Below are 27558 nucleotides of genomic sequence, written 5' to 3'. Positions count from 1 at the left end.
ATGTTTATCCCTCCCATCCATCCATTTTAACTTTAAAAATAAGTAAGTTAATAATATGATGAGGTTTCTATAATATTCTAAAGCAGCCAAAGTCCTCCAAGAAATTTTTTTTCCAAAGTCTATAAGGAACTCAGCATCCTCAGCTGCTAAAAACATGAAGTATATACTCGTCAGGTGGTTGTCCTCACTTGGTCGTGTCATCTCTTTGCGACCCCATGGACTGTAGCCTGCCAGGCTCCTCTGTCCATGGGATTTTCCAGGTAAGAATACTGGAGTGGGTTGCCATTTCCTCCTCCAGGGGATCTTTCTGACCCAGGGACTGAATCTGTGTCTCCTGCACTGGCAGCTGGATTATTTTACCATCAAATGGTTAAAGAGAGATTCTTTTTTGAAACTGAATAAATAAAATTATTGCCATAATAAACTGCAATAATATACCAGAATGTGGGAATTATCTATAATTCTATCCTGATCACTTATGTCTATAGATCCAGAAAAGGGCAACATGGAAAACTCAGTGGTTTCCAAATGTTTTGATTTCTTACCAAACATTACAGAAAATCGCATAAAAATCCAAATAGGTGAGAAGATACTCTGACATTTTCCCAAAAGTGAACCTCAGATGATAGCTTAAATGCCACTTTAATGAATGTATGTTCAGAGAGATGAAATGACTTGATCATGGCCATATATCTAGCCAGCTGGACTGCCATGTGGGTCATGACCACCCCTCCCAGCACACCCAGCCAGGGTGGGGCCCAGTTCATCACTCATACCGAGCACCCCAAGAGTGGTTCATGGTTGGCTCTGACACAGAATTCTAGCATGACTGGCCAGCTCACATTTCTTACTTCAAACATGGCTGTGCTCTTACTGATGATGCAGAAACTCCCTGAGTGATGGGCTTAACTTCTGCCCTGGAGTCCCTGGTGGATCTGCTCGCACAAAAACAGAAACAAAAAGGCCCCTGCTTGGATGAATCTGCTGAACTTTAAACCAATCCGATATGGGCCTGGAAGAACCAGTTTCCTACAATTGCAGGTGTCCCTCTGAATGGTTCATCCACAGGTCACCCCACCTGGGCTGTGAGTCACTTTAATCATATAGCCAAAGCCGCATGTGGCTGAAAGCAGAACCTATCTGTGAAGGGCGTTTCCATTTAGAGGGAAAGAGAACTAGTACTTCTGGAGCCTGGAACGCCCTTCAGGCTGGACCCAGATACCCTGGGAGGTTTTGAAAAGTCAAAACCGTGGGGTGGGAGAGAGGAAAAAGATACTGTTGGGAGACTAGGAATGAAATCAAAGGGAGGGCTATTTTACACAAGGCCCTCAGCTGGGTGTTGTCCATGCAGGTTGAGGCCCTGTATTTACATAAACCACATGTCTATAACATTATCTCCAATAATGAAAAGGTTCCGCTTGTCACTGACATTTGAATTAACCAGATGAGACAGTCTCAACTGATGCAACGTAGACTCTCAAGCCTAGTACCTGGGAGAAGAGGAAGAAAACACCACACACACGCACACACACCCTGTATCCCTTGCATCTCTCCAGTTCCCTGCCATAAAGTGAGTCAAAGACCCTCTTTTCCTAGAACTTCTCCCCTATTTTCTGTTTTCCAGGCTGAATTACACGGCCTAATGAAGTTAAAGAAATGCATTGGGAAACAGCCTTCTAATATTTAAAATAGAAATACTTTTAATTCTTTCCTCCACTTGGTTTATCCTCCTGTATCTTGAATATTTGTGTTTTCTCAAATGTGAGAGCTTCTAAGTAGTGGAAGCAATAAGCCCTAATTCATAGTGTCTGCTATTTCCACAGTATAAACACACTCACTAGGGCCCTTTTCAAGCTACCCGTGTGACATTACTGAACACAGGGTTGGGAAGACATGACATCATCAGCTCTCACAAACTCCAGCACAGCAATGGAACTTGGAAATTACACTGTCTCAAAATGCAAAGCTACCTCTCTGCTCTTTCCCTTCCCAATCCTTCACACCAATGAAGCTTTAACAGATATTGGCTTCCACGAAGCAAATGGTTAGAACTGGTGCACTAAAGTCAGTGTCACTATATGGATAACCGAGGCACCAGCTGACTCATCAGAATATATTACATGATGGAATTTGCCTGCTCAATAAAATTAAAGTTCTTCTGCATCTCCTTCTATCTCTCAAACTCTGGCTTTTGTATCTGCCTCCAACTCGCAAACTTACATAATACCTGGTACAAATTAGGAGGGAGAGAAAGGAGGGAAGGAGGAAGAAAATAGGGGACTATGAGAACAAGCTATTTTGAGAAAAGGATCTATAATTAATACAGTGAGCAAAGAGCCAAGAAGTGCTTAAGCAGACAGAACAACAGTAAGATCATGTCCTTCGGTTTCTAGCATTAATTGAGAGGATAAGTAACAGTCTTCTTTGATCATAATCTTTGCAAGGCCACTGCTCTGAAACTGTTTCCTGCAAACATCGCTCTAATGTTTTTAGCATTAGCAGAAGCCAGCTAAAATTTCCCTAATTTTATTACCTAAAAACGCAAGAGTAGGTAGTTATGCTTCCTGCTGACAAAATACAAAATGGTGAGCATGCCCAATTACAAAGAAACATTGAAATGTTGAATAGGAGAAAAAAAATCTGACAGTTTTATAGTCATAGTAGGCAATGTAGTTCATTTAACAGTAGGAGATTAAAATGAATGTCTTCCAGGAAGCACTTAATAGCCTTTAAGGTCTTCTCAGTTAATTTAACCATGAATAATTTTCTTTTAAAATTACTTGAAATTTTCACTTTTAGATATTAGAAAGCTATTTTTCAGCGCATTTTTAGAATTGCATTGGGCTGTGTCCTATGGCCTAGGAAACAGAATTACTTTATCTTCACGTCCTGGCACCACAAAGCTCTCTCTTCTAAGCACAGCTGGAGCAGGTGTCTGAGATGTCAGGAACCAAGGGGGCTGTTGTGGTCACTCTTCAGTTCAATCCACTCCTTCAAAGGCTCCTGTTCCCTGAAGAACAATGTCTAAAGACCTTGACAGGATGTTCCAGACAGACTCTGAAAGCCTACACGTATCCCTGTGGGCCAGCACAGCGTGCTCACAAAAGCCACCAGCAAGCAAGGCCAGCATCCACAAGGGAAAGGAAGGACACCACGGAGAGGAACGACAAGCCCCAGACCTGATAGACCGAAAAGGGGGTGGGAGTGGGGCCACAGAACCAGGAATTCCTAACTGGGAGATAAAATCAAGAGAAAGAAGCCCGAGTCAAACAAGAGGCGTGTCCTGAGAGGCTGCCTGGAATACTGGTGAGTGGGTGAGGCTCCGGGTAAGAGGCCAGCAGAGGGCCCATGCTGGGCTTGGGAGGTACTGGGGGAGTGGGGAGAGGGATGGAAACTCAAACTATAAAAGGATGCACAGCTGCAAGGGCTGCCATGCTGGCTCATGCCTCTGTGCCTTTGCACATACTGTTCCCTCCCACCCAGAATGTCATTCCCGCTTTCAGCACCTAACAAACCCCTCCTCTCACGACACCAGTGCTCAAGAGTTCTTCCTCTGTGGTTTCCCCTTCATCGTCTCCTTTGTGCTACCTTTTATCTTGTAAACAGTTAGTCTCTAGCATGCAATAAGCATAATATTTGGTACACAGCAGGTGCCTAACAAGTACTTATTCAATGAATAAATGAGTGAATGAAAAACTACGGATAGTTTATAAGGGATTTAATAGGTCCTGCTAGAAAGATCTACTTATATTGGATCTACAGTGAGGCCAAAGAGTCAAGAAAGATATTTGGCTTCTCCCCTGAGTCATCTAAGACACAGTCCCTGGCTGGGCACTGCCATTGCCTGTATTCCTGAAACAGTAAGGGGAGAGTAAGTATTTTCAGCTGGAAAGGGAATGAAATCAAACAGCTACAGATTCCCTGGTAGCAGAGTCAAAGGTTTGACACCCGATACTCAAATGATGATGGTTTTCAGCCAATGGAACATGTGAAAAATACCAGAGATCCTATTGGGATGGGCAGTCTTCTAGAGCCCTCCAGGCTGAGGAATCAGACTTACTGGACAGACTCCTAAGCCCACCTTAAAATTCCTGACACAAAAGGTTTGGGTCAAGACATCTGTATTTTTCAAAAACTCCCCTCAGGTGATTCTGATCATTTAGAAGTCACGATGGTTGTGTCTAAGTTACCAGTGGCATGATCTTGGTGTGCAGGACTGAAAGCTACTGAGAAGGGCTGCTATCTGCCAGGTAGACCAGAGATAGTCTTAAATAATAGCTAAACCTATTATGCATTTACTTGGGTTATCTCATTTAATCCTCCCAACAAGCATATAAAAGTACAGTCTGGGATTGTGCCCATTGTATAGGACAGACACAAGCTTAGGGAGGTTAAGGGACTTACCAGCTATTAATACTAAGTGATAGAGGTGGAATTCAACTTCAGGTGGTTTATTCTAGAGGCCATAAGCCCTTTGCTGAAGTGTGTGGGCAGGAAGCAATGCCCTAAAACACAATGTCTTAAAGAGGCCAGTGCCCTTGAAGTGGCTGCAATGTGTGACTTGTCTCTGGGCCATTTTGTCCTCTAACTCATAGCAACTGGTGCTTCTGATCAATCCTGAGCTTTCCTGTATCTCTTCTGTCTCACTGAGTTTTATTTATATTTGCATCCCTCATATACAGCACAATGCCTGGCCCATAATATATATTAATAAATGTTTGTTGAATTTAAAACAATTTGATTACATGATTGTGATGAACATTACGTGATAAAAGCCAAGAACTTCCCTTTTTCACAGCTCTTGTGCTGCAGTGGCCATGGTGATATCGAAAAATGTGACTGTATATATAGGGAAGGGCAGGAATTCAGGGTGTGATTACTGGGTGAGCTCTCAAGGGAAGCACACACTTGCCAGCTGTGCGACTATGTTTCGGACAAACCTGGAAGGATCTGGGGTCCCAGTGAAGTAGTGGATGCATGGCAAGCTTCTGTTCTGAGGCAGGACAGACACGACACTGGCTGTGGTGAGGAAAGACTCAGAATCTACGCAGACTCCACTGGCTTTGTCCCGCAGGACATCAATCATAGTCTGCACAGTGATGCTTTCTGTAAAGAAAAAAGAGAGGGAGGAAGCAAGCTGCTAACCAAAATCCATTAGTTATTTCCCCTTTGAGTAACAGAACCCCTGAAATTATAGCTGGGAACAGAACAGCCCTACTTTAGGTGTGGTCACAGGACAGATCTTGACCAATAAGAGGTAAGCAGAAACGATGTGTGCAACTTGCCCATCACATCTACACAAAGGAATGCTTGCCCTTCATTCTTTTTCCTCCTTTCCTGCTGGCTGGGAGATGCCAGTGAGTGGACCACAAAAGAAAGTCACATGTTGAGGTAAAATAACCCACCCACCCTGGACTGTCTATATACATCTGGACTATGGGAGAGAAATAAAGGTGCATTTTTTGAACCACATTATTTTGGGGTCTTTTTGTTACAGCACTTAGCAATTCCTCAACTAGTACAATATGCAACAGAATGATATTCATAAGAAAGTATACAATCTATGCAGAGCACCAAGCGAGCTCTCTAGTATAATCCTGCTGGTTATAGTTAGTATTATATCTAGGTAATGACCTCTCTACAGTGGGAAATATACACGGAGAAGTCTTTCAAATATTGAGAACCATGAGGACTATTCGTTCTGACTTCAGATAAATAGACTAACAAATCTTTCACTACATAGGATTCTGGTTCTTCACTTTCTCCCTCTGTTGGTAATTCATTAAAATGGTATTTTTTTCAATCTGTATTCACAAAGATCAAATCAAAGCAACACATAGGGAAAAGGTGCCTTAAACTTCGCTACCACAACTCATATCCTCTTTGTAAATATCTCCATGGATAACACATTGCACCTAAAAATATTAACGACAAGTCCCCAAGTTCTTCAACTATCCAGGGTTCAAACTTCCTCCCTGTCTTGTAAATGAATCTATTGATTTAAATCAGGATCTGACAGGTTGATAATGTCTTTTTCTTAAAACTCTTTTAATCACTGCCTCTCATTTCCCCCCCTTGCATTTTATTTGCTGGGCCATTTCTCCTGAGTCTCCCACACTCTGGACTTTGTAAGTTGCACTTTGCAGATGGTGTTATTAACATTCTCCTCCACCCTCTGAATTTAGAAGCTATATCCAGAAGCTGCATCAGGTCTATGTTTGATATTTTTGGCAGGACTACTTTACAACTGGTATTATATATTATACTTTTACCAAGTTAGATTTTTTCAAATTAAAAACTGTATTTTTTTATAAGATTCTCATTTTTAAATAGATACTTTCTTACCTTTCTACCCAGAATATATCAATAAAGTTCTATAGCGAAAGTCCTAAAGTGTTCTTCTAGATTAAGAGTCAGCCAACTTTTTCTTTAAGAACCAGGCAGGAAATAGTTGAGCCTTATGGGCCCTATAGGGTTTCCCAGATGGCTCAGTGGTAAAGACTCTGCCTGCCAATGCAGGAGACTCATGAGACACGTGTTCGATCCCTTGGCCAGGAAAATCCCCTAGAAGACGAAACGGTAACCCACTCCAGTATTCTTGCCTAGAGAATCCCACGGACCCAGAGCCTGGCAGGCTACAGTCCATGGGGTCGCAAAGAGCTGGACACAACTGAGCACACACACGTACACACAAAGACAGGGGCCCTATGATCTCTGCTAGACTTGTTGCAACTGTTCAACTCTGCCACATAGCATGGAAGCAGTCATAAACAACAGGAAAATAAACAGGTGTGGCTGTGTTCCAGTGAAATTTTATTTACAAAACATCCACCAACAGGTCATAATTTACCAACTCCTATTCTAAATCACCAAAGGCTTGACTTACAAAACACATGTCTCACCAGCAAATATAAAATGTGGCCATTATGGTTTATGGGGAAGGGTTTTCCACTCAGGCACAAAAGGAACAAGCTACCAGTCACCACATTTACCTAAAAATGGATTCTGGCTAAGTCAATATCGGGTGGAAAATAGAGGGCTCAGGAAAGGAATTCAACAATTTGACTCAACAACCGTTCATGAAACAAAGGGCCATAACAGGCATCACAAGGGGATCCTAAGGTGAATAAAAATAGCACCCCGATATCAAGACTCAGCAGGCTAATGAAACAGGAAAATATACGGAGAAGATAAGTCAAATGTACAAATGCTGAGGTATAAGTAAGGCTGCACTAAGTGTTACAAAGACAAGCATAGTGACATCAGCATTTAAAGGAGCAATGGGAGCAGGAAACGTCCATGGATAAAAAAGCATCATGTAAAACTAAATGTAAGTCGTGGTCATATGACTGCACAGCCAGGACTTTAGCACAAGTCAGTTTCCATATACAGGACAAGGTCTGTTCTCCACTTTTCCTCTTTGCTCATTCTCCTAAGTTCAAACAAGTTCTCTGAAATAGCTGCAAGACAAAGGGTATGAGAGGGAGAACTTTAAGGAACACCCCAACTCACCTTCTTGCTTTTCTAAGCTGTCTTTGCCTGAACAGCAGGTTAGATGGTCATCAGCTGGAGAAAAAACTTCAGAAAAATTGAACTCGTCCTCTCCCATCCACCAACCTTGACTCTGAGCATAACTCCTGAGTTCTGGATGCTCTGCATCAATTTTAGTCGTGAGCGAAAGCTGATTGCAAACGCACTTGATTCCCTCTGTAAAGAGTACTAAGTCTAGTTATTTAGAAATAGACTTACAAAGACTTTATCAAGAAATGGACATTACAAGGCATCTCTCCCCTGCAACTTGACTCTAACTATATGGAGGAATCAATTCTATTTCTGAAGAGAAAAACATAAGATCCTTGGACTTCTTTTAAGATCTCCTAGAAAGTTTGAGCAGCCCTGACACATTTTATCATGTTTTCAATGAGTGAGTCACTTGATCTGACAAACTAAACCCCTGGCATTTACTACCCACGAGAAAAGTGAAAGGTTCTTTAAAAGAGGCTCTGTGCTGCTAACAAGACTCACGAATGTCACAGCTCCAGACATTCCTCCTTGCCAGGTTAGTCTCGCCTACTTGATGAAGGTGAAAGAGGAGAGTGAAAAAGTTGACTTAAAGCTCAACATTCAGAAAACTAAGATCATAGCATCTTGTCCCATCACTTAATGGCAATTAGATAGGGAAACAGTGGAAATAGCAGCTGACTTTATTTTGGGGGGCTCCAAAATCACTGCAGATGATGATTGCAGCCATGAAATTAAAGGACGCTTACTCCTTGGAAGGAAGGATATGACCAACCTAGATAGCATATTTAAAAGCAGAGACATTACTTTGTCAACAAAGGTCTGTCTAGTCAAGGCTATGGTTTTTCCAGTAGTCATGTATGGATGTGAGAGTTGGACTATAAAGAAAGCTGAGCGCTGAAGAATTGATGCTTTTGAACTGTGGTGTTGGAGAAGACTCTTGAGAGTCCCTTGGACTGCAAGGAGATCCAACCAGTCCATCCTAAAGGAGATCAGTCCTGGGTGTTCACTGGAAGGACTGATGTTGAAGCTGAAACTCCCATACTTTGGCCACCTGATGCGAAGAGTTGACTCACTGGAAAAGACCCTGATGCTGGGAAAGATTGAGGGCAGGAGGAGAAGGGGAGGGCAGAGGATGAGATGGTTGGATGGCATCACCGACTCAATGGACATGAGTTTGGGTAAACTCCAGGAGCTGGTGATGGACAGGGAGGCCTGGAGTGCTGTGGTTCATAGGGTCGCAATGAGTCAGACACGACTGAGCGACTGAACTGAAATGAGCTACCAGCCTCTGCTCAAATCTATACATACATTTTTTTAAAAAATTAAAAAAATATGGTACTTCTTCATTCAGATTTTTTTCAGGCCCCAACATTTAGAAAAACACAGTGGCCCTGATAATGAGTTATTTATTTAGGCCACACTGTGTGGCTTATAGGATCTTAGTAACCTAACTTGGGATTGAACCCAGGTACCTGGCAATGACAGAATGGAGTCCTAACCACTGGACCACCAGGGAATTCCTGATAATGAATTGTTTTAAAATAATGGAATGTACGTGCAAATATGTGTGTATCTGGGTGCATGTGTGTGCACACGGGTGTGCATGAGTTTGAGAAACATCTCTGGGACTTTGTTTCTGTACCTAAGAATTGGGTCCTGCCCCCAGGCAAATAGTCAATGTGAAAGGTCCTGAGTGTGCTTCCTCAGCATTGACATCCCTCCCTCCAGGCTAAGGAAACCCCCCTCAACCTCAATCCTCTCAGAAGGAGAAGCCCAGAAATGAGGAGCACATTAGAGACTGCAAATGTAGCACTGAGAGGGTCTGTAAGTCCAGGCACCATGGCCTTAGCTCTTCCTGTCCTTGAAACTCCCCACCAGCCACCCTCACTCACCTGTGATTTTCTCCGCAGCCCAGTACTTCCCTACAGTCTCCAGCACCCAGGCCTCCTCACGGTCCACGATCAGATACGCACTTTGGAAGCTGTGGCAGGAGTTTGCATCTTCATAATAATTCCCACCCTGTCCATGTTCTTCCAACAAGGCAACGATGACATCTAAGGCTTCTTTAGCTGTTGCCCCTCTCTCTAAACCAAGCCTGAAGTAAGAAGACCAGAAGCACACCTCTGTCATTTCACACCACCTCATTATTAGCCAGGCATCAAAGGTTGGGACCAAGCTGAGTTATGAAGAATGCCGACATGTATACCTATGTTAAATACTCAGGCTGATACACAAACAGATAAACAGCATTTGAACTCACAATACACATCACACATTCCATTAAAAATCATGGGGGCGTTTTACGTCTTTGGTCATGCCCTTTCCACACAGTCAGGAGCCCAGTGGCTTCTCTCTCTTGAAAGGAAGCTTGGCCACTTCTCTTTTTCTCTTTTCTAACTCTGACTCCCCTGAAGCTGGCCAGCTTAGCAGAAGACCTTAACAAGACAATCTCTCTGTGGCTTGTTCTCCCTCCTGCCTCTGGGCAAAAGGAAACCTCTGCCCAGTCCAGCCCTGGCCTCTATGATTCTACACCAGGTATTCGGGTTAGTAATAGAAGTGTTCCATAGCCAGCCACTGTCCTCTGTGAATATAATTCACCCACCATCTCCTTAGGAATGGGCGGCTGGTTAGGACAAGACCAGTCCTTTTTCTACATACTTCTCCTCCTACCTAACAGCCCACCTCCACTGGTGTGACTTACAGCTTTAGTCATTCTAAAGGACAAACTTCTTCCAAAGTGAAACAGCCATCTCCTCCCAGCCCTTCCAATGAAGAGACTCCTTAAAGAGGCCACAGAGACCGCCCTCTACGTAACTTGAGCCTGCATGCTTGCATGCTAAGTTGCTTCAGTCATGTCTGACTCTGTGCGACCCTATGGACTGTAGCCCCCCAGGCTCCTCTGTCCATGGGATTCTCCAGGCAAGAATACTGGAGTGGGGTGCCATTCCCTCCTCCAGGGATCTTCCCGCTACAGGGATGGAACCCACATCTCTTATGTCTCCTGCATTAGCAGGCGGGTTCTTTACCACTAATGCCACCTGGGAAGCCGTGTAACTTGAGCAAGTTATATCATATATTTGAACTTCAGTTTTATGTCACTAGTAAAATAAGCACCTACGTCACTGAGTACTAGGAGGATGGGTTTTATGAGATAATGAACCTGAAAATACATGGCGCTGGCACTCTGGATGAAGTAGGTGATCAGTATCTTTTCAGACACAGCAGACTGTGGCAGAAAAACAAACAACTCAGAGATAAAGGGACCTCATTTCTAATTCTGCTTGTGTTATCCACCAGGAGTAACCTTTTCAAACCTTGATTGTCTTGTCTGTAAAGTGAAAAACAGTACTGTTTCCCTCTCAGGCTGATCTGAAAGAGAATGGCACGTAATGGGTGCTCGGTAAATTTCTATTTATTCATCTCTTCATTCAAATTGTAATGTTGGTGACAGAAGCGTGGAGTCTCAGAACAGAGGTAATGGAGCCCCACTAAGATGGCAGCAGAAGCCAGTTCTGGGTGAGTTTTCAACTTGAGATGCAATTACTATTAAAATTCACCCACTTTGATTCTTCCTGAAGGGACATTGCACTGTGCTGCCAGGGAGATGAAGAGATAATGGGACTCCATGATCTGGATTTATCTTTGCAACAGGCTTATTTTCAGAGATAATTATTTATCAACTCATTTGGCATTTCTCAATTTAAGCTTATTTAGGAAGCCTTGATGACAAGGCAATGCTTTAAGAAGTTGAAGCCTTCAGGGAGTCATATAAGAAAAAATTCATTAGAAGATGGAAGTAGTGGACTCTTCTGTTGGTCCGTGCCATCTTCTCCAAAAAAGGAGTAGAGGAGATAAGCACTCACCTCATCTCGAAGGTCCAGAGCAAACAAGTGGGCTGCAAGTACCTCTCACAGCCAAGAGCTGGCCACAGAGGAGGGCCCCTTCCTGCTTTCCTCAGGTCCCTGGTGGCTCCTAGCCATTCTAGACAGAATGCACCCAGGGCCTCTGCAGGGCCCCACTTACCGTGCAAACAAGCACTGGGAGGAGCCTGTGAATACCCAGTCAGGGACAACAAGGTCACCTTTGGCAGCTGTGACTTCTCTTTCGCAGTTTTTCTTTTAAAGATTTAAAAAAAGAAATTTTTATTTGAAGTGGACTATTTTCAAAGTCCTTGTTGAATTTGTTACAGTATTGCTTTTGCTTTTTGTTTTGTTGTTTTGGCCCCAAGGCATGTGGGATCATAGCTCCCTAACCAGGGGTGGAACCCTGGCCCCTGCACTGGAAGGCCAAGTCCTAACCACTCTACCGCCAGGAAGTCCCTCTTTTGCAGTTTCTAACTTACTCTCCTACTGCTCTGCCCATTTGCATCCCACACTGACTTTGGTGGCTTCTGCAGTGTCTGAAGGAGGGCCTCAGTGTCTGCAGGAGGGCCTCCACACTCTTCCACAGACATGATTCTGATTAAACCCCTCGTGCCAGGACCATGGGAAAAAGATCCCCGTTCGTCCCACCTGACCATTCCCAGGTGGTCTCCCTGCCATGGGCTGAGAATAGGACCACTGCCAAAGCTGTGGGTGACAGAGGGTCACATCCTCTCCACCTGAGATCCAGAGGTACAGATGCACCAGGCTGCAGGGATCCAGGTCCACAAGTCACCGGCGTCAAGAGGCCTATTTTAAAGCCTTTCCCAACATTTCCCCTCCTAGATGAGGCACATTCATGTGATGCCAAATGAGGACAGGGACTTTCTGGTCTCCACGCCTACTTTCACTTTGGCTGCTATACCTCATTCACAGGCTTGACTGGAGCAGGAAAAGGAATGAAATTAACTGCACCAACAGTTAGCTATCAATCAACTGTTAGAGTCTCGCTCTGACATTTACCTTCAGCATAACTCAAATCCTTCAGAAATGTGCACCTGGTCAGGTTATTCTGGGTCTTGGAGTTAGATGCTCCCAAATCCAGATCCTTATTTTTTATGGAAAATTCTGGAGTAAATGCCTATTTGGGGCCAATGACTTTCTCACCGGTATGTCGAGCTCACTGTGCCCTTTCTGGAAAGGTTAACACAGCTTACCAAGGAAGATGAGCACCCTCCACACTACCCTGCTACAAGCTCCCATGTTTAGGAACACTGCTCGCTTGTCTTTTTGATCCCTATGCTTCCACTGATTAGGAAAATCCCTGTGCCATTGTATCCCAATTAAGGTGAAATATGGGGCTTCCCAGATGGCACAATGGTGAAGAAGCCACCTGGCAACTCAGGAGACTCAAGAGATGCGGGTTCCACCCCTGGGTCAGGAAGATCCCCTGGAATAGGAAATGGCAACCCGCTCCAGTATCCTTACCTGGGAAATTCCACAGAGAGAGAAGCTTGGCGGGCGACAGTCCATGGGGTTGCAAAGGACTGAGCACACACATGCAAGCTATAATTAGATTTCCTGTAAACATACAATCACTGCCCTAGAGAAAGTCATAAAAATAAGTCAGTCCCCTTCCCTTTTTAGGAATGAGCCTATACGGATGCAGATGCAAATAACCTTTCTTATTCCCCACAAATCAAGGGGTCTGCAAGGCCTCTCTTGGTTCACTGTTTTTTGGTTATCAAAAGATTCCCAGCTTCCAGCCAGAGAGATGAAAGCAGGAGGGGGAAAAGTGGATGTTAACGGCTGCACCGATTTAGAAGAAAGGTGTGTGAAACCTTTTGACTGGCCTCCATCTCCTGGTATCCAGAGCTTCCTGGCTCCTGGAGAGAAGTAACCTGTACTCTAGTACAGAGGCAGCCTCCCTGAGGGGGCAGGCACCCTACACCAGGCTCTGTGGAAGCCTCAGGCAAGTCCCTTAAGCTCCCTAAGCCTCAGTTTCCTGTCTGCCAAACAGAAGTAGCCACACCTACTTCACCAGATTGTGGTGAGAGTCAAATGAAATATTCTCTGCAAAACACATTACACAATAGTGTTCGGGAAATAGTAACTCTTATTCCACGGGTTCTTTCCTCCTACAGACATTGGTTAGTGTGTGCGCTCAGCTGCTCAGCAGTATCCAACTCTTTGCAACCCCAAGGACTGTAGCCCGCCAGGCTCCTCTATCCAGGAGATTCTCCAGGCAATAATGGGGTGGGTTGTCATTTCCTACTCCAGAGGATCCTCCCGACCCAGAGGTGGAACCTGTGTCTCCTGCATTGGCAGGCGGATTCTTTACACTGCGCCACCTAAGAAGAGCAAAACCAACACTGGCTGAACCCCCTTTCAAATCACCAGTGAGTCCTCACACTCACCAAAAACACCAGGAAGAACTGTCTTATATAAGAGACTCAAATCACCTTTTTACTGCACTCCTCTCCGGTGTCTATTTCTGCCCTGCTTCTGACTTAAATAAACTGGTTCTTTGGGTGCTCTCCCATACCTTGTGCTGTGTCTCTAATAATAAACTTTGTACCTGTTTTACAGTTTTTGTCAGGAAGCTCCCCTAGAGGAGGAAATGGCAACCCACTCCATTATTCTTGTCTGGAAAATCTGGGCAGAGGAGCCTGGTGGGGTCCCTGGGGTCGTAAAGAGTCGGACATGACTGAGCATGCACGCACTCCTGCCCCTAAGTCCCTCTGAAAACATGTGGAGCTACAGCACCTATCAACTGGGAGGCTCTTAGACGTTGATCTAGGAGGCCTTCTGGCTCAGGGGTCACTTTTAGGATTCAGCTGGTATGGAATGGCTCCTCAGTATCTGACTGTGTGTGGCTGAACTGATCATAGCTGGTGTCAAGCTGCGACCCTGAACTCATTAAGAGCCACTCAAGGTGCAGACGCCACGGCAGGGCCCTCTTCACACACCTGTATTTGTATTGTAATAGCTGGTCATGGGTGGCCAGGAAAGGAATGGGAACTAAATGACTACAATTAAACTTACCCTGTCATCTACTCCCAACATGTGTTACTGTCCCAGACTTTGGTAACTATCACAACCTCAATTACGTGCTAAATATATCTTCTCTGTCTACATCCCTGGGCCTTGTAGACCCAGGTGAAATGCATTTCCTTGAAGCATTCCTAAACAGATGCAGCCCTTTATCATCTCTGAACATCCAGCAGTGTTTGCTGAGAGCCTGGGATTCTGCACCATTTATGTGGCTAAAAATCTCCAATTGCCTTGAGACACATTTCTCCTCCTGTCATCTTAAATTGGTCTAAAATCTTGCATTGCTCAATTTTCTGTCTTCTCCCTGCAAACAGACTAAGATCTCTTTGAAGTGTCTGAGCTTCTTTATGTGCCCACAGAGTCTAACACAAAGCACATATTCAGTAACTCTGGTTGTCTTATAGGTTGATGAACTTGAAAAGACACATCAGAAGCACTGAAGAAAGAAAAAAACCATTCTCTTCTGTCATCCCTTAGAAATCAACTGTTTAAACGGTGATATTTGCCAGTTCTATTAATCCCCTCCATGAAGACAATGATAATTCAAAACACAAGGATGTAAATGAGGCATAAAAGGGGCATTACTTTCCATTGCTAAGTCTTCATTTTCAGGACTTCTCTTAAACATGGAGGTAAAACTACTGTGACAGCTGTCAAAACATAAGCTGAAAATTTGTTATTCTCTCCATTTCACTCTGTTGATCAAGATTCATTATAAGTATGAGGCTTTTTCCTCCTTTTCTCCAGCTCAGGGGACCTGCTCCTTCTGAGTTGATTAGGAATAGTAGGGAAGGGTGAGGAAGGCATAATGGCAACATGGCATCAAAAAGGTGTCACAAACAGATCTGTCCACCAGGTGAAAGCGGCTGTGGGCCACATACGTCTCTATGTAGATGTGCAATTTCTCCCTGCAAAATCTATAAAATGTAAAAACCTCTATTCCTTTTTGTAGGATGTCCCCTTTGGGAAGCTCTGGAGGTCATCCGATTCAGGAGTCACATTGAACAAATGATGAGTATCAACACTAATGGTGTTTTCACACTGAAAACCAAGACCTCCAGCTCCCAGCCCAATCCCCCTTCAACTATGCCATGAGTCCATCGCATTTTACTATTTCAGGAAAAAAAGAAACTATTTCAGAATGTCGTTTCACTCCTGCCGCCTTCTACTGTAGTCATTCTTTCCAAACTTGGCCACTCATCAGCCGCTGCACACCAGGGACACAGCCCTAGTGCTTGTGACACATTAGTGAACAAGCCAATGGAGACCTCCATCTTGCCAAGCTTACATGTCCGCCTCTGCGCTTTACTAACGCATTAAACGTGAATGCGTTACACTGTGGCTGGGAGGGGAGAGAAAGGGAGAAAAGAGGACAAAGAGGGGAAAGGAGGGAAGCAGTTTCTGTTCTTTCTTCCTTTATATTTTATGTGTGATAAATATATATATTTTTTTACTTTTATATATTATTAGATATATTTCAAAGACCATAAAATTGACCCATTTAAAAGTGTCACTGAATGATCTTTAGTATCTTCATAAAGCTGTGCAACTATCACCATAATCTAAGTTTAAAACATTTCAAACACCCCAAGAAGAAGCCCTGTACCCATTAGGAATCCCTCTCTATCCCCCACTCCAACCCCAGGAGACCACTTTCTGCTTCTGTGAATTTTCCTATTCTGGGTATTTCATGTAACTAGAATCATGTAATATGTGACCTTTTGTGTCTGGCTTCTTTCACTTACTATAATGTTTTCAAGCATAGCAGGTATCAGCATTTGATTTTTTTTTATTTCTGAATAATATTCCATTGTAATCTACTCTTTTTTCCACCACCTCCAAATTTACATCAAAAGGCGTAAGTCTTCTTTGGAAGGACTGCATAGCAAAATATGAGGTTTGAGAGAGAGAAAGCCCATCCCCACCCCAAACTGTTTTGAGCAGTTGTCTCTAAGAGTCACCATGCAGTACCTGACCAGATCCATCCCCAGTAAGGCTTCTGTCTCGGTAGCTGGTTCTCTAGCATTGATGGCTTCATTGGCTATGCACACTCCATGTTCATTGGCTCCCATTTCTGCCCCCCAAAGCCAGGCAGGTCTGCTTATCACAATGGCATGGGTCCTGGGAACTTGGTTGATTGAAATGTAAGTGCACTAAAAAATGAAGACATAAGAAAGAAAGGGCCATTATCTGTCAGGTACCACTTAGTTTTCACCTTGGTACTTATATTAAATCACCACATCCATTACAAACAGAGCTGAGAAATAAAAGGCCTTGGGAACACCCAGACTTAAAAGACACCGCACATCTCAAAACAGCTCAAAGGTTTCCAGTGAGTTTCAGTCTTGCCACTCACTCAGTTTTCAGTCTCTTTAGTTCAAGCCAATCTGTGCATAATGAAGACATCTATAGTGGCAGTCTATTTTCATGTACCAGGTATTGAGCTGGTCTCTGCCCTGAATATTCTGTATCTGGTCATTTCAAAAGGCATAGATGGCCACCAGCATTTCAAGCAAGCATACCTATTTATTTGCAAAACTCCTTCTAGATTAGTGGTTTTCAAACTCGGTAAAAGTTATAGAGCTCTATCTGTAAAGGAAATTCTACTTAGATGCCTAACATAGAAAGCAGATAAAAAGGAAGATGTTTTGTCTGCAGAACAGAGGTCCCTCCCAGCTCCTTAGAACATAGCTTGACAACCTACATAATTGCTCTAGTGGTACAAAAGAGAAAAACATAGTGATACTTCACATTTCACTAACACTATGCTTCCCAGTCTGCCCCATTTGATCCCCACACTAAGCCCATGAGGACACAGTCCCAGAAAGGCGTTTTTTGAACTCCTTTTACAACTGTGGTACATGCCACTTAGAGCTGTCTCTTACCTCCTCCAGTCCCATGCCTGTTCTTTCATTCACCTCAGTACACTTTGACCAGTTCTATTGTCTTTATGCTTTTGGGTAAAAGTTTGCATGGAGGAAGGATTCTGAGGCTAAAAATACTTGGAAAGAAATAGCTTGATCTAGATTAGCTCATTCTTTTCCAAGTAAAGACACAGCAGCCTGGAAAGCACTCAGAGCCTTCCCCTCCCCACACTGGGCCCCTAGGAGCAGTAGGAAAAGCACTAAACTAGGTTGGCTGCAGGGGCCTCCTGACACTGATATTCTAGTATCTATGACACCCTCTTCCTGGGGAGGCTGCAGAACTCAGGGCTTTAAATTATACAGGGCTTTTTAGCTGTCAGGGAAGAACTGTATCAGCCACAGCATCCATTTACATTTTAAATTGGGCATCAGAAAGCACTGGATCAACTGCAGCCTTAGATCTCTTTTTTTGATTCAACACCCAGTTATATTTCTAAATGCAGCCCAGAAAGCTATTCTGCATTGATTTTCCATAATCTCTAAACCCCAGGTAAGAGGTGAAATGCACACTCACTGGTCACGTGACATCTGTTTCTTCACAATCCACATTAGGTATTGCTCTGCTCTGGGATAATGTTATTTCACTTTATAACTATTTGTAAACTGAAAGCTAATTAAACTCAGAGGTTGTCAAGAGATCCTTGAGTTTTTCATGGCAAACTGATAAATAAAATATACTCTTGAAATGTTTTCCCCTATTCAGTTCCCTATGGTTATTTATTTTTTAAAAAAATGATCCTTTGACAACAAAAAACTGGCCAAAGCACTAAACAAACTATGGTCCTCTGTGCTGTTCTACATGGAATTGAGGTACATATGTTAGAATTGTATTATTTCATGCAAAAAGCAGTCCAAACATTGATCAACACTTTCCAAAACCCCTGTACCCACTGAGGTCGAGTGACAAATTCTGTCTTGAAAAGACTGACTAAATAGGGAAGGAATCTCAACTTCCTAAGCACAGATTCATCATAAATTTTTTTTAAGGACAGGAAAAAAGCAATAATAGGAAATGAGCTTATTTATTTGCCCTCAAATTCATGTTTACACCTTCACTCCCATTTCATCAATTATCTACAGAGCACCAACCACACACAAGGCAACTTGTGCTAAGTGCTGCTGGCAGGTAAGTCAGTGAGGGGCCCAGTCTCTGTCCCTTCAGTTGGCAAAGGAGAAGGCACACACACAAATGACCATGGCCACCGTCCAACTTAAGGCGTGTCTGCTTAATAGGCACTGCATCTCCCCCTCCTCCCACCTTGTGAAAAGTAAAAGTCCCCAGTCATGTCCAATTCTTTGTGACCTCAGGGACTATACTGTCCATGGAATTCTCCAGGCTAGAATACTTGAGTGGGTGGAATTCTCCAGGCTAAAATACCGGAGTGGGTGGCCTTTCCCTTCTCCAGGGGATCTTCCTAACCCAGGGATTGAATCCAGGTCTCCCACATTGCAGGTAGATTCTTTACCAGCTGAGCCACAAGGGAAGCCCAAGAATACTGAAGTGGGAAGCCTATACCTTCTCCAGGGGATCTTCCTGATCCAGGAATTGAACTGGGGTCTCCTGCATTGTAGGCGGATTCTTGACCAGCTGAGCTATGAGGGAAGCCTTTGCACTTGTGATCAACCTGATCCTGCTAATCTTTTTCCTTTTCCCATTCCATTTCATTTTAACCCTTCCAAAATACTATATAATTGACTTATATACTGCATGTGCTGTTTATGTATGCTATTTCCCCAGGCTAGAATGTAAGCTCCATGAGAGATACAGAAGTGAGAGACAGCTCAATCCCAAATCTGGTACATAGCAGGCATCAATAAATGAATGAATGAATCGGTAACAAAGGTCAGAGGGAGCACAGTCGAGGTTCAAAGGCAAGGAAACACATCCAAGTGGGCAGAGGTTTTATCAAGCGGGTGACATTTGAGTTGACCTTGCAAACTGAGCCAGACATCGAGGTATTCCAGACAGAGGAAAGAAAATGAGAAGAAAAAGGTAGGGATGTCAAAAATGTGTTCCCGGTTCAGGGAGGTCCTCCACTCTGCCACTTAGGGGAGCTGTGATGGCACTGAGTCACAGGACTGCAAAAGCATAATAAGTACTGACTGATAAAAGTGCTGAACACTGAATCCAAAAGACCATATGGTCTTCGTGGGAGTTCAAAATACACACAGCCAACCTGACACTTTTCATGCCAAAACTGGAATCGTGAGGAAGCAAGGAGATCCCCAACTAGACATAGAAGCTAAATCAGCCCCTTTCAAGCACCAGGCTGAAAGCTGATCCCCAGATCCCTGCACAGGACACAGGGCAGGAGAGGGGGAGCTGGTGTGTGAGCACCCCAGCCTGTGTGTCTATGCTCAGTTGCTCAGTCACAACCAACTCTTTGTGACCCCACAGACTATAGCCCACCAGGCTCCTCTGTCCATGGGATTCTCCAGGCAAGAATACTGGAGTGGGTTGCCATTTCCTCCTCCAGGAGATCTTTCCAACTCAGGGATGGAACCCTGTGCCACCAGGGAAGCCCAAGCGAGCCTATAACACACACCCTCAGGGCATCTTTGTCATGGACCACCGAAGTCTGGCTTAACAAGGGCCCCTCTGTGGCTGCAATTCAGGCATAGTCCACTGGGTTTGAAACCTAACTAATCACACCCAGGTCTGGGAGGAAGAAACATTTGTTTCACAGAGATTAGTTACTTAAAAATCCCAGTTTGGGAGCAAATGTCACAAATAAGGAACATTTACACATGATGTAATGAGTTAAACTTCAGTCAGCCATCTAGAACATGAACTCTGCAGGCAGTCATTTTCTTAAATAAGATTCACCAACACAACTGCCACGTTATTAACAAGGCAGAGAAGAAGTGGGATTTGAAGTAGCAGAGAAGGTTTCTCTGAGGGGAAAAATCCAAAAGCACCTGAAATCTTTCAGCATGAAAAAGAAAAAAACAACTTAGGTCTAAAGTGAAAATTTCCAGCCAGAATTCTGTTAGGAAAAAAGGAAAAAGAAAATCTTCACCACTCAAAAGATCAGTCTTTAGGGGCATAGTTCTGGCCTCAGCTCTGGTGATTAAGCTGTTCAAGGAGCCTGCACAAAAAGAGGAGCGATTTGTCTTGCTGCCCCATGGCCACGCCCACCCAGTCTTCAGTAAAACAAATCTGTCAGCTAATGTGACTTCCAGGTGCCAAGACTACACAACAAGCCCGAGGAGGGGTGGGGGTGGGGGTGAGGGGTGAGGCATACTCCTAAATGTCAGCTCTGAGACTTCCCTGGCAGTGCAGTGATTATGACTCAGCAATTTCAACACAGGGGACGCAGGTTTAATCCCTGGTCAGGGAACTAAGATCCCACAGGTCGCAGGGCATTGCCAAAAATATTAAATGCAAACTTAAAAAAGAACTGTCAGCACTGCCTAATGCTAATCACTGAGGTTTGAAAGACCTGTACTGAGCTTGTCGCTCACAGGTGGCTCCTGGGGACACATACCAGGTTGGAGGATGGAAAGATCAACCTTGACAAGGCCCCGGAGACAAAAGACAATTCTTTTTCAGGGCAAGCCCTTTATTATTTTGTGTGATGGTGTTCAAAATGAAAAAGCAAAATCAGCGTCATGCTGTCGCCTAACCCTTGCACATTCCTGCACACACTATTTCTGGATATCACCCAATGAAAGGGGAATAGAGACACTCACACAATAGACGTTTCACTTAATGCAATGCGACCATTGTGCGTTTCCTACTGTACTCAGATGGTGAACACAACCCTGGCACCGCCAGCGAAAACCACTGTGAAATGAGTTGATGAGTCAGCCAGACTTCTTAGGAGGAGAAAGAAAGGTAGGGAAAAACGGGATGCTTTAGTAAAATAGGTTTAGTTTTAGAATACCTGTGACTCTAAAGCAGTATTGAGATTATCACTGAGGTGGTTTGTTTTTTAATTTTTTTATCCCAGTGTCTTCTTGCCTGCAACTTGACTGGTTTTGGGAAATGTGCCATTAAGGCTTATATGAGTCTAAACAAAGACAAAAGAAGATGCTAACTATAGTTTAGAAGAGGTGTTTTTTATCTCCCTGAAGCTGCAAGATCTTTAAGAATGGACAATGCAAGGGGTTCAGAAACAGGCATGGGAAAGGGGATGCAATGGAAGGAAGTCCCCAGGCTAAGCCACTCTCCGATGGGGCAAGGGAGATGCTGCTCTGACTCCACAGGAGGCTGGGGACCCCTGCCTCTGGGGCAGAGAGATGAAAACAGGAAAACAGACAGGAAGAAAAGCATACAATCTACTTAGTGACCATGAGATTTCTGATTCCAGAATGACTTGTACTCCCCTGTGGTAAGGGATAATCTTCAGAATTAACATTCAGAACCCACCCCCTGCCTCACCATGGACATGGACATAGACAACCTGCCCCACCATGGACATGGACATGGACAGTGTTACTAATAACGCTACCAGCTGCCATTACTTGGTAACTTTCTATTCTTCTTGCAAATATTTTCTTTGGGAAGAAAGGAAAAAAAGTATCTACCAAAAATCTACCCCAAATTGTGGAAGTTTTATAACCTGACTGAGGATACTAATCCCACAAAGAATTTCATGTAGTGGAAAAAAAAATAATAATAAAAATAATTTTCTAAAAAAAGAAACAATGAAGTCTAAAGGAGGCAAAAAAGTAATTATGTATCAAACCTGACTTGGCTATCAAGAATTCTGTCTCCATAAATTATGGTATAATCACTCTCTTGGGAACCAAGTATAGATAATGGGCACTTTAGTTGAAACCCACTGTTTTCTCCAGTAAAATACTCTAGTGTTGTATCCTTTCTTTCTTAAATAGAAGGTTTAACCATTTACAAATAGACCTAAACCCATTTCACATCCACACAAAAATGCACCCATGCACAGACAGAACATCATAATCCAGGAAATTATTCATCTCCTTCTTCAACACCCCTACCCACAGGGCCCAAGGTAAAGGGACATGAGTTCTGCAATGCACAGAGCATAGCATCCTCAGGACTCAGAGGCCTTCTCAAATAGATACATACTTACCCATCAGGTCCCATGCTATAAAGAGCAATATTGCATAGGAACCTGGAATGTTAGGTCCACGAATCAAGGCAAATAGGAAGTGGTCGAACAGGAGATGGCAAGAGGGAACGTCGACATTTTAGGAATCAGCGAACTAACATCGACTTGAATGGGTGAATTTAACTCAGATGACCATTCTATCTACTACTGTGGGCAGGAATCCCTTAGAAGAAATGGAGTAGCCATCACAGTCAACAAAGAGTCCAAAATGCAGTTGCTGCTGCTAAGTCGCTTCAGTCGTGTCCGACTCTGTGCGACCCCATGGACGGCAGCCCACCAGGCTCCATCGTCCCTAGGATTCTCCAGGCAAGAACACTGGAGTGGGTTGCCATTTCCTTCTCCAATGCATAAAAGTGAAAAGTGAAAGCGAAGTCGCTCAGTAATGACCGACTCTTCGAGACCCCATGGACTGCAGCCCACCAGGCTCCTCCATCCATGGGATTTTCCAGGCAAGAGTACTGGAGTGGGGTGCCATTGCCTTCTCCGCCAAAATGCAGTACTTGGATACAATCTCAAAAACAACAAAATGATCTCTGTTTGTTTCCAAGGCAAACCATTCAATATCATGGTAATCCAAGTCTATGCCCCGACCAGTAACACTGAAGAAGCTGAAGTTGAAGAATTCTATGAAGATCTACAAGACCCGTTAGAACTAACACCCAAAAAAGATGTCCTTTTCATTATAGGGGACTGGAATGCAAAAGTAGGAAGTCAAGAAACACCTGGAGTAACAGGCAAATTTGGCCTTGGGGTACAGAATGAAGCAGGGCAAAGGCTAACAGAGTTTTGCCAAGAGAACGCATTGGTCATGGCAAACACCTTCTTCCAACAACACAAGAGAAGACTCTACACATGGACATCACCAGATGGTCAACACCAAAATCAGACTGATCATATTCTTTGCAGGCAAAGATGGAGAAGCTCTATATAGTCAGCAAAACCAAGACCAGGAGCTGACTGTGGCTCAGATCATGAACTCCTTATTGCCAAATTCAGACTTACATTGAAGAAAGTAGGGAAAACCACTAGACCATTCAGGTATGACCTAAATCAAATCCCTTATGATTATACAATGGAAGTGAGCAATAGATGCAAGGGATTAGCTCTGACAGACACAGTGCCTGATGAACGATGGATGGAGGTTCATGACATTGTACAGGAGACAAGGATCAAGACCATCCCCAAGAAAAAGAAATGCAAAAAAGCAAAATGGCTGTCTGAGGAGGCCTTACAAATAGCTGTGAAAAGAAGAGAAGTGAAAAGCAAAGGAGAAAAGGAAAGATATACCCATTTGAATGCAGAGTTCCAAAGAATAGCAAGGAGACATGCAAAGAAGCAGAGGAAAACAATAGAATGGGAAAGACTAGAGATCTCTCCAAGGAAATTAGAGATACCAAGGGAACACTTCATGCAAAGATGGGCTCAATAAAGGACAGAAATGGTATGGACCTAACAGAAGCAGAAGATATTAAGAAGAGGTGGCAAGAATACACAGAAGAACTGTACAAAAAAGATCGTCACGACCCAGATAATCATGGTGGTGTGATCACTCACCTAGAGCCAGACATCCTGGAATGTGAAGTCAAGTGGGCCTTAGGAAGCATCATTATGAACAAAGCTAGTGGAGGTGATGGAATTCCAGTTGAGCTATTTCAAATCCTAAAAGATGATGCTGTGAAAGTGCTGCACTCAATATGTCAGCAAATCTGGAAAACTCAGCAGTGGCCACAGGACTGGAAAAGGTCAGTTTTCAATCCCAATCCCAAAGAAAGGCAATGCCAAAGAATGCTCAAACTACCACACAATTGCACTCATCTCACACACCAGCAGAGTAATGCTCAAAATTCTCTGTGAACCTCCTGATGTTCAAGCTGGTTTTAGAAAAGGCAGAGGAACCAGAGATCAAATTGGCAACATCCACTGGATCATTGAAAAAGCAAGAGAGTTCCAGAAAAACATCTATTTCTGCTTTACTGACTATGCCAAAGCCTTTGACTGTGTGGATCACAACAAACTGTGGAAAATTCTGAAAGAGATGGGAACACCGGACCACCTGACCTGCCTCTTGAGAAACCTGTATGCAGGTCAGGAAGCAACAGTTAGAACTGGACATGGAACAACAGACTGGTTCTAAATAGGAAAAGGAGTACAGCAAGGCTGTATACTTTCACCCTGCTTATTTAACTTATATGCAGAGTACATCATGAGAAACGCTGGGCTGGAAGAAGCACAAGCTGGAATCAAGATTGCTGGGAGAAACATCAATAACCTCAGATATGCAGACGACACCATCCTTAAGGCAGAAAGTGAAGAAGAACTAAAGAGTCTCTTGATGAAAGTGAAAGAGGAGAGTAAAAAGTTGGCTTAAAGCTCAACATTCAGAAAACTAAGATCATGGCATCTGGTCCCATCACTTCAAAGCAAATAGATGGGGAAACAGTAGAAACAGTGGCTGACTTTATTTTTTGGGCTCCAAAATCACTGCAGATGGTGACTACAGCCATGAAATTAAAAGACGCTTACTCCTTAGAAGGAAAGTTATGACCTAGACAGCATATTAAAAAGCAGAGACATTAATTTGCCAACAAAGGTCCATCTAGTCAAGGCTATGGTTTTTCCAGTAGTCATGTATGGATGTGAGAGTTGGACTATAAAGAAAGCTGAGCGCCAAAGAATTGATGCTTTTGAACTGTGGTGTTGGAGAAGACTCTTGAGAGTCCCTTGGACTGCAAGGAGATCCGACCAGTCCATCCTAAAGGAGATCAGTCCTGAGTGTTCATTGGAAGGACTGATGTTGAAGCTGAAACTCCAATACTTTGGCCACCTGATGCGAAGAGCTGACTCATTGGAAAAGACCCTGATGCTGGGAAAGATTGAAGGCAGGAAGAGAAGGGGATGACAGAGGATGAGATGGTTGGATGGCATCACTGACTCAATGGACATGAGTTTGGGTAAACTCTGGGAGTTGGTGATGGACAGGGAGGCCTGGTGTGCTGAGGTTCATGGGGATGTAAAGAGTCAAACATAACTGAGTGACTGAACTGAACTGAACTTACCCATCCTACTCTGTAACCAAAACAGGAGTTGGTAAAAACCCAGAATCTGCAGAAGACTAAGGAGTACAAAATAAAATGCTCTGATCTGCCAACTGTGCAGCTGAACAAAATGCCCAGTGTAATTTTAGAAACTGAGGAACTTGGTGCTGGAGGACCCCATTTTTTATTCCTCCATCTCAAGTAGAGTGAACTGGACAAAGAGTAGATGATAGCTCGATAGGCGGACAGATGGACAGACTAAGGGAAGGATGAAGGGAAGGGTGGGTAAGGGCATGAACTGAAGGGCAAGACCACCAGGGAGGATGGCCCAGCTGGAAGGGTGGTTGGGTGGGTGGCAAAGAGTAATCACAGTGACCTTCTGCACAGGATTATTCTCAGAAAATGGGCTTCAGGGACTGCAACACTCACATGAGATTTCTAGGGAAACTGCAGACAATGTTTAAAATGTCATGAAAAGGCTGAGGAATAGAAGGGTTTTTATGAGAAGTTCTCACTCTTCATAATTAAAATTTTCTGTATGCTAAGGAAGACTATTATGAAAGTTACATAATAGTTATTGTAGCTCATAGGCCCAGTGGAAAAGACCCCATCATTCTGTACTTGGGACAAGAACAGGGGATGGAGACAGGTGTAACCATATGGGAATTAAAGACACAGAGTAAGTTTGAAAAGCAGATTTAGCATGTGCTACAAGTTAGGAGTTTGGGAACTGAGACCTGGAGTTACAGAATCTCTCAACACTTGTGGATTCTTTAAAAAAAAAAAAAAGAAAGAAAGAAAAAAGAAAAATCTCTCTCTGCACGGTGGTCTCCTTGGAGTTTACAAAGTGCTTTCTCATGTTAGCTCACACAGGCTTTATAAGAACCATACCACCATATGACCCAGCAATCCCACTGCTAGACATATACCCTACGGAAGCCAAAATTGAAAAAGACACCTGTACCCCAATGTTCACTGCATCACTATTTACAATAGCTAGAAAACAGAAGGAAATCAGATGTCCCATAGATGAATCGATAAAGAAGCCTGGTACATATATACAATGGAATATTACTCAGCCATAAAAAGGAATGCATTTGAGTCAGTTCTAATGAGGTGGATAAACCTAGAGCCTATTCTATAGAGTGAAATAAGTCAGAAGGAGAAAGATAAATATTATTATATATATGGAATCTAGAAAGATAATACTAACGAAATTATTTGCAGGGCAGCAGTGGAGACACAGACATAGAGAATAGACTTATGGACATGGACAGGCAGGAAGGAGAGGGTGAGATGTATGGAAAGAGTAATATGGAAACTTACATTACCATATGTAAAGCAGAGAGTCAATGGAAATTTTGGAGAAGGAAATGGCAACCCACTCCAGTATTCTTATCTGGAGAATCCCACCCATGGACAGAGAAGCCTGGTGGGCTACAGTGTGTGGGGTCACAAATGAGTTGGACATGAAGGAAGCAACTAATCAACAACAAATGGGAATCTGATGTATGACTCAGGGAACTCAAACAGGGACTTGGTAACAACCTAGAGGGGTGGGAGGGGGGAGAGAGATGGGAGGGAGCTTCAAGATGGAGTGGACATAGCTGATGCATGTTGATGTTTGGCAGAAATCAACAAAATTCTGTAAAGCAATTATCCTTCAATTAAAAATAAATTAATTTTTTAAAAACCCACAACAAAAAAACGTGGAAAAAAAAAGAGAAAAATCTCTCCCTGCAGTGTTCTGCTTGGAATTTACAAAGTGCTTTCACATGGTAGCTCACACGTGCTTTACAAGAAGGCAGATATGGCGGGGGGTGCGGGGTTGGGGGATGCTATGATCTCTGTCTGGCAAATGAGGAAACTGAGTCTCAGGGGCTCAAGGGTCCAAGACACAGTAAATGAAGAAGGCAGGACTAGAACACAGGACCCTGCCTCCTGAGCCAGAACTCATCCCCCTAGTTTCAGGTGATTATGAATTTCAATTAATTTATAAAAGAAAAAGACACTTAACATGCTACACATTCACAGAAAGGTGGCAGGCTAAAGGGAGGAAGGCGATATT

The 27558-nt window shown here is 43.5% G+C and overlaps 1 protein-coding gene and 1 long non-coding RNA gene across 21 annotated transcripts in view; one reads left to right on the top strand and one right to left on the bottom strand.

Moving 5' to 3' along the window:
- The window catches only part of SCRN1 (secernin 1), a 71345-nt gene that overhangs the window by 12561 nt on the left and 31226 nt on the right, over positions 1-27558 (bottom strand). For 9 of the 20 annotated variants that reach the window (XM_081534857.1, XM_081534863.1, XM_081534862.1 and 6 more), the window contains 4 exons: positions 16410-16591; positions 9417-9619; positions 7513-7707; positions 4941-5106 (listed from right to left, as the gene is read on the bottom strand). In XM_081534857.1, coding sequence (XP_081390983.1) covers positions 4941-5106; positions 7513-7707; positions 9417-9619; positions 16410-16591 — 746 coding nt within the window. The other 11 variants (XM_081534879.1, XM_081534871.1, XM_081534878.1 and 8 more) reach the window with 9 other exon arrangements.
- LOC145523829 (uncharacterized) overlaps positions 8598-27558 on the top strand; it is a 48117-nt gene continuing 29156 nt past the window's right edge. Inside the window, exon 1 of the long non-coding RNA XR_014066912.1 lies at positions 8598-11040. This is a non-coding gene — a long non-coding RNA (uncharacterized LOC145523829). The remainder of the gene's footprint in view (positions 11041-27558) is intronic.

This window comes from Giraffa tippelskirchi, chromosome 10 (assembly GCF_054371585.1).
Source record: "Giraffa tippelskirchi isolate mGirTip1 chromosome 10, T2T-mGirTip1v1.2.pri, whole genome shotgun sequence".
In the NCBI taxonomy this organism is placed as follows: domain Eukaryota; kingdom Metazoa; phylum Chordata; class Mammalia; order Artiodactyla; family Giraffidae; genus Giraffa; species Giraffa tippelskirchi.
The sequence above is the reverse complement of the archived record's forward strand: the minus strand, read 5'-3'. Positions and strand labels throughout refer to the sequence as shown.